The 7464-nt window shown below is 34.8% G+C and overlaps 1 protein-coding gene across 1 annotated transcript in view; it reads right to left on the reverse strand.

The window, feature by feature from the left end:
• LOC142357437 (uncharacterized) overlaps positions 1 to 2352 on the reverse strand; it is a 63706-nt gene extending 61354 nt beyond the window's left edge. The window contains exons 1-2 of the mRNA XM_075409068.1: positions 2091 to 2352; positions 1244 to 1884 (exon numbers count right to left, since the gene is read on the reverse strand). Of these exons, the coding sequence (XP_075265183.1) occupies positions 1244 to 1837 (594 nt within the window). The 5' untranslated portion in view covers positions 1838 to 1884; positions 2091 to 2352. The remainder of the gene's footprint in view (positions 1 to 1243; positions 1885 to 2090) is intronic.
• Between the last annotated feature and the right edge of the window lie 5112 nt (positions 2353 to 7464).

A 7464-nucleotide genomic window follows, 5' to 3' on the forward strand; every position in this document is an offset into this window, starting at 1 on the left:
AAGAAAAAGAAGAAGAAGAAGAAGAAGAAGAAAAAGAAGAAGAAGAAGGAGACGAAGAAGAAGAAGAAGAAGAAGAAGAAGAAGAAGAAAAAGAAGAAGAAGAAGAAGAAGAAGAAAAAGAAGAAGAATCAGAAGGAGAAGAAGAAGAAGAAGAGGTTTATTGAAGAACCATTTTCAAAATTGCCAGACAGATGGATATTTCCAAGTGAGTTATCTATGGTCAACATTATACAGTCTAGCAAGAACTGCTAATCTTCTTTATTCATCAGGAATTACCATGGTTGGATCATCAACCAAAACCTTGTTGGATTTCAGCTCGACAAAAAATAATCACAAAGAATCCAAAAACCTCGGGTACTTTTCAAAAATTGGCTCTGGCGTATAATTGAGTTAGTGGGTAATTTTTATCGAAAGAATGAAATGTGCTATTATAGATTTCATAATTGTATATTTTTATATTTTTGGGTTGGTTGTTGAACGTTGAATTCTATTCGATGTAGCTATTTGATGCTTGCATATCCAGAAAAACAAACTAGAGTCTAAAACTCTAGAAATAAGGTCCACTGCTCCAAAAAACCAACGTTTGTAAAACAATCCGGCCCAACCATAGCAGTGTATGAAACTATGATGATCGACTTATGAAAAGAGTTTTAATCGATTTTAACTGTGTTGTTGGACCGTTTATTTAGAGTTAGGCTAATAGGAAGGTCATTCCAGTTATGCTACCTAGTTTGTTTCAATCAAATAATATGGCATTATAGTTCAACTGGGACAACTGATTAATCTTAAGAACTGAATGAAATTCCTAAATCTTGCCGCCCTTTTGCAATTGAGTAATAAGTTGAATTGGTATGCTGAAATGAGCTGTTAAGTCATGCTGTGTTGCGTTAATTGCTGCTCGACTCGAGTGTGTGCAGAAGCAACAAAAAAGTAAGAATAGCTAAAAGCAGACATTTTCTACTGATAAATTAAATATAATATCTGGTTGGTTGATATTATATTTATTGACCCATGAATAGACCTTACTCGACCCAAGAAAATGCGTTTTAATCGACTTTAAGTAGCAAAGATAGTTTAACTTTATTTAATTTTAGTCAATAACCCCCCCCCCCGCTAGAAATTTTTACTCTTTTAAAAAGTCGAGGTCCAAGCCTGCTCACACTTTGTACAAAGGTTGCTAGTATTCCCCCATATATGCGGTTTGCTACCCCTAAAATAGTTCCCACAAAAAGAAGAATCTAACCTTCTTAGGAGTTGAATTTGGCTGAGTTGTGATGGCCGCTTTAGTAGTAACGGCATAGCTGGTACTGAAATGTCCCCCCGTTATTGCACAGCTAGCCATTTGGCATATAGACGCCGAATTCTTCAGACCTTGATTGGACCCACAACTATCGCCCGAATTCGATTTTAGTGACCCAAAGTTAGTGCATGTTTCGAAATATTTTGACATCGATTTCGATATCAAGGCTTGATCCGGGCTGCTATCGTCATTCGGGTTTGAGTTTTGAATCGTCAAGTTCTTCCGGTTCTGTTGCAATGACAGACGCTCCACTTCCGGTAGCGAGTTGGAGGCAGTGCCGAACCGCTCTCGTGTCTCGGGTTCACACTCCGATTCAGAGTTTGACCCTTGGCATGTTCTGTGTTTCTCTGGTCGCTCGTCGTCCGAGTTTTCCCTCGTGTCAGGGCACGAGTCAATGTGGGAAAAGCATCCACTTGCGGTGGTAATTTTGCGTTGCAAGTTGTTTGTGGTAGTGACTCTAAGTCGAGTAGTCGGGTCTTGCGAGTCTGTTTCGTTTGGTTGCCCGGCAGCCCTGTTTTGAGATAACATGTAATCCATTTACCTACAGTAAAAAATTATAATAATGCTGATAGTTTGAAAGTTGGCTTTCAGACAATTGAACAATGCAATGAGATTTTTATTCCGTTTATGCCCCCCCCCACCCCAGCTTAGTGGGTGAATGTTAGTTGCACCCCCAGATGCACGTGCCATATTCTTACATAATGATTTACAATGTAATGGTACGTGCTCTGTAATGAGGATGCATAACGTACTCGGGGGTGGGGGGGGGGGACACAAACGGAAAATATACCAGACAAGTATTCTGAACAAATCAAAAAGTTTAATAATCGCCCATAAATAAACAGTTTGTAAAGATGTTTAGTGGAACATGTGAAGAAAAAGATGTGATGGAAATGTGAGAAGGTAGAACTAAAATTGGACGTTGATAGAGGAATTGTGCGATGTTTGGTAATTTGTATTACAAATTATAGATACAATAATAGAAAATATCTGCTAATTTGATCGATCTATTTCCCCATGACGATAACCGCATTTTACTTAGCTTGACATCCCAGTTAATGCAAAAAAGCCAGTTTTAACTCTATTTACGATGCAGTCAAAATTTGGACAAACGTGGGCTTGCTGTTGGATTTGATTGAACTGGAAGGAAAACAGACAAAGGTAATGGACCCTGTTTTACCCTGACATACTGGTGTTTTTATGCTCACAGATAGGATTAGACTAATGCATCGGATTACAAAAGCAGCGCCATTGAAGCTGAATTTTATTTCCACTGATCTAAAAATAGAATTGTGTGTATGTTACTATCCTACCGGAAAACTAAAATCTAATGACGTCACCAAGAACAATTTTTAAAAATCCACATGGAGGAAGTTAAACGAAACAAATGAAACCTATCACAGAATTTTTATTCTTAATTTGAGAAAAAGATAGAGATAAAAAAAGCGCAAAAAAGATAAAATTTGAACAAAATTAGCATTAAAATTAATAAAATTTGCAGAGCGAGAAACTAAACTTTTCTTCCCACTTTTCTTCCACTTGTACATATCATTTTAGTACAACAAAATGCAAAAGCTCCTCATGCTTCAAAATATAAGATCTATATACAAAAATATAGATCAGCTTCAAATTCTAGTAAACAGTTTAGATAGCCTACCCTTAGCCGTCTGCTTAACAGAAACATGGATAAATGAAGAGTATGACACTGCTTGTTTGCAACTAGATGGTTATCAAAAAATCGTCACAGTCAGTAGGGGTGTAAAGCGAAATCGAGGTGGAGGAGTTGGTATTTTTCTGAAAAATAAAATAAAGTTCGAAACAGTAAGCAAGTACACCAGCAATGAGTGCCAGATTTTGACACTGAAATTTTGCTATAATAATTAAAAAGTTTTTTTAACTACAATATACGTCAAACCAAACACGTCCAACGAAAAACTAAGCACAAGCTTAGGAAACCATTTTGAGAAAGTTGCTATTCCGGAAGACTGTATGTCAGTTATATGTAGTGATTTCAATATAAATCATCACACCGTTTCTTCAAAGTTGAAAACATTGCAAGAAGCCTTGCTGTCTTTTGACCTGCATTATGCAGAAAATGCGAACTGCACTAGAGAAACAAAGACTAGTAATTCTTGTATTGATGCCGTGTATTCCAACGTAAAAATTGATCTGAAAGTGTCACAAACTACGCTAACAGATCATTATACGCTCTTTTTTGGATTCTCGGGACACAAATTGAATCATTCAGAAAAAGAAAATGATGATGATCGTATGATTAAAATGTGGACAAAACTTAATGATTCAAACGTAATTATTAATCTTCAGTTTTATATGCAACATGAATTACAGAAGTTTGAACTAACACTTGATCAATTAAGTTCTGAAGAAGCCATGAACAATTTTCAGTTTCTCTTGAATAAATGTGTTGAAAAATTTGTTCCTACAAAAATTTGTAAAGGTACAAAAAATAAAAAATTGTGGATTGACAACGAAATAAAACATCTAGCTATCAAGAAACGACAACAATACCAAAATTTTATGAGAACGAAAGACAAAAACGATCAACTCAAATTCAATGCACTACGTAACAAGCTGCAAAAACTGATCAGAAGAAAAAAGGAAATGTATTATCAGCGGTTAATGAATGCAGATGGTCAGAAACACTGTAAATCTTTTTTTGACTGCATTAGCAGATTGAAAGTTGCATCGCAAGATAGGCTCAATAAAGAGACAGCTGATAAATTCATAGACTATTTCTCTACAGTTGGTAAAACCTTAGCATCAAATTTTGAGTCTAAAAGTGAGAATATTTCTAAAGGCAGTAGTATTAGTGTACAATCAAAGCGACTAACCAGGGCCACTTCGCTGGAAGTACGGGAAATAATAAATAAAATGCGAACCAAATATAGCACAGATTGCTTTGAACTGAACAACTTTTTTGAAGAAACTCGAATGGGTAATTGTGCCAATACTAACAAAATTAATCAACAAATGTATCGATGAAAGAAGTTTTCCACCTTGCCTGAAAGAAGCTATTATAGTAGCAGTACATAAAGTGGTGATGTCCAGGAACCGTCTAACTTCAGACCAATTTCTCTACTTCCAACTGTTGCAAAAGTATTTGAAACACTTCTGTACAACAAAATATCTAATTTTTTGGAAGTTTTTGATCTCCTGGATGCAAATCAATATGGTTTCCGACGACAAAGAGGAACAATTGATGCATTAGCGCATTTTGTTGTAAACGCTAGGGACACTTTAGAAAACCAGCCAAAGTGCTCGTTAGGTTTGTTTCTAGATTTGAAAAAAGGATTTGACACGGTTGATCATAATTTACTACTTAAAAAAATTGCTAACATAGGTTTGAGAGGCCCAATGCTTGAAATTATGAAATCTTACTTATCTGACAGAAAACAAATTCTTAGATATGGTGCTGCAAGAACGAGTCCAAGAACTGTTACGTTTGGCGTGCCGCAAGGTTCAGTTTTAGGACCACTACTTTTCATCATATACGTCAGTGACATCAGACAACAATGCAGCTGCTCTACAATAACGCTCTATGCCGACGATACTGCTCTGCAGCCAAAAAGAGGTGCAAATGAAGTTCTTTTTCAAAGTGATATTGACAACATCTACCTATACTTAAGCGATAACAAACTGACGCTCAATGTTGAAAAAACGATTAATCTAAACTTAGGTTTTAAAACTATGATGAATGTTCTAAGACTGAACAATGCAACCCTTAAAAAGAGCAACGAAGTAAAGTATCTAGGCGTTTTGCTGGACAACAAATTGGATTTCAAAAAACACATAAATAGCGTCGCTGCAAAATTGACCAAATTTACGGGATTGTTCTACAAACTGAGGTTTATATTGAGCATTAAACAATTAGTTTTAGTTTATAAGTCTTTAGTTCAACCGGTTATACATTATGGAGTGCTTATTTACGGAACTGCAAGCAAGACAAACCTGAAGTTTATCGAAGTAAAAATTAAACAGATTTCGCGAATTATTTTCAGGAAACAAAGTCATCAATCAACAGTGAACGAACGGGAAAAATATGGAATCTTCCTGGTGAAAGAGCTACATATTTATGAGCTTTTAAAATTTTTAACCAAAACAATTAGGCAGGAACATAAAAATGAAGTGTTTAACAGGTTTATTGAGGATTCAGAGCTTGTGAGGCTAGATGAGAAAAGAACACCAAGTAAGAAACTAAAACCTAGCAATCAATTTACTGGTATCAAGCCAAAGAGAATTGGAATAAGAATAAGGAAATTGCTAAATTATATGCTTAATTTCGACTCAAAATATGTTCACTTTAGAAAGGGTTGCTACAAATCTGGAATTAATATACACCACCATACTTTTCTTGAAAATTTTATACAAGGAAATGATATCATAGAACTTTTTTATTAGTTTTTTTTGAGCAATTGTCTAAAACAATATTTTTTTTCTATTTTTATCCTTTTAGAAAAACTCAACTGTTTCCTCACGTGTACTTGCTGTCACTCAATCTATTTAAACATTAAAAACAAACCAATATCAGCACCCTACCCCCACCCCTATTTGCTAACAAACTGCTTCCCAAAGGCATCACACGACTAGGCTTTTTTGCCTTTTGATGACCTTTTGAGTATGTATATGTAAACCTCATTGAACAATGTTGTTTGTTTATACATACTTGAGAACAATTTATTATTATTATTATTATTATTATTAAAAATTCGGATGAAAATCATGATATCGTTCCCATTCTTGGTGCTAAGATTTCGGAAATCAGCTTTTCTATTTTAAACTGTTGCGGGTCAGCTAAAGTGGGTCATTTTACTTGATCTTAATCTTGCTCCTGTTTAATTAGTCCAAATGGACAAATTTTTAAATCAGATTTCCTTATTTTCTAAATTGCAACAGACTTTCAAGAGCTGTTACTGATGTGCGGCCGGAACATTTCCACAAATGTAAATTCATGTAAATTTTTATATATATATATATATATATATATATATATATATATATATATATATATATATATATATATATATATATTCGTTCAACGTTGAGTCAATTATCTATCCACCTTGAAATTCTTTGTAAGGAAAAAATCTTAATTTTTTGAAATCATCCTCAACGACATATCATATTTTTGTTGGGTGTAGAAATTGTATTTAACCTGCGAACTTAGGAAAAGACACAATTTTGTGTCAGACGCAGAGAATTGTAGCAGTAGTCTTGTGGTTACAACATTGCACATGACGCGGGGATTTTATATGATTGGCTCTCTTTTTTGCGCAAGTCAATTTTGAAAACACTGCTATGCGCTCTAGAAAGATACGAGTGGTAACTTTTAAAAGCTATTTAAGGGTAGACTCAATGCTCACTCATGCTGTCATCGCTAGCACGACCATCGCCACCATCACTAGCAGGAAACTTTTTTTTGCTCAAATTCATATTCACATTCTAGCAATTAAAAAGCTAACCTTTCAACTGCTTGAAACATTATTTTGTCACCGAATGAGAGTGGAAAAGCGCCAAACAGACGTCACGCTTTCATCTCACAAGATGTGCGATGAGTTTTAAATGGATAGGATCTGAACTTTATTATTCAGATGATGTAATTAGAGGGAGAAAATTTTTGCGTCTTCCGGTTGTCAAAACATTGAAAACTAATGTATTGAAAACTAATGTTTGAACTATTCTATCAGGTCATTCAAACCAATTTGGCCTATTATCTTCAAAGAGTAGAACTATCAAACAAAAAGTCTGACACCGTTACTTAATTTATAAGTCACAACGCCAAAATACTGCAGTATTTTGGCGTTGTGACTTATAAATTAAGTAATGGTGTTTTTTGTTTTTGTTTGACTTTTTGTTTGATAGTTCTACTCTTTGAAGATAATAGGCCAAATTTTTTTGAATGACCTGATAGAATATTTCAATCTTTAGTTTTCAAAACTCGTTTTGACAAAGGGAAGACTCAAGAATTTTCTCCCTCTAATTACACCATCTGAATTTTAAAATTCATATCCTATCCATTTGAAACTCATCGCACATCTGGTGAGTTGAAAGTGTGGTTCTGTTTGGCGCTTGTCCACTCTCATTCTGTGACAGAGTGTTTTCTTTCAGTTGCTATCGGGCATTTTTGGTAAAAAAATCTACTTATT

Source organism: Convolutriloba macropyga, unplaced genomic scaffold, assembly GCF_964194025.1.
Source record: "Convolutriloba macropyga unplaced genomic scaffold, txConMacr16.3 SCAFFOLD_421, whole genome shotgun sequence".
Taxonomy (NCBI): Eukaryota; Metazoa; Xenacoelomorpha; order Acoela; family Convolutidae; genus Convolutriloba; species Convolutriloba macropyga.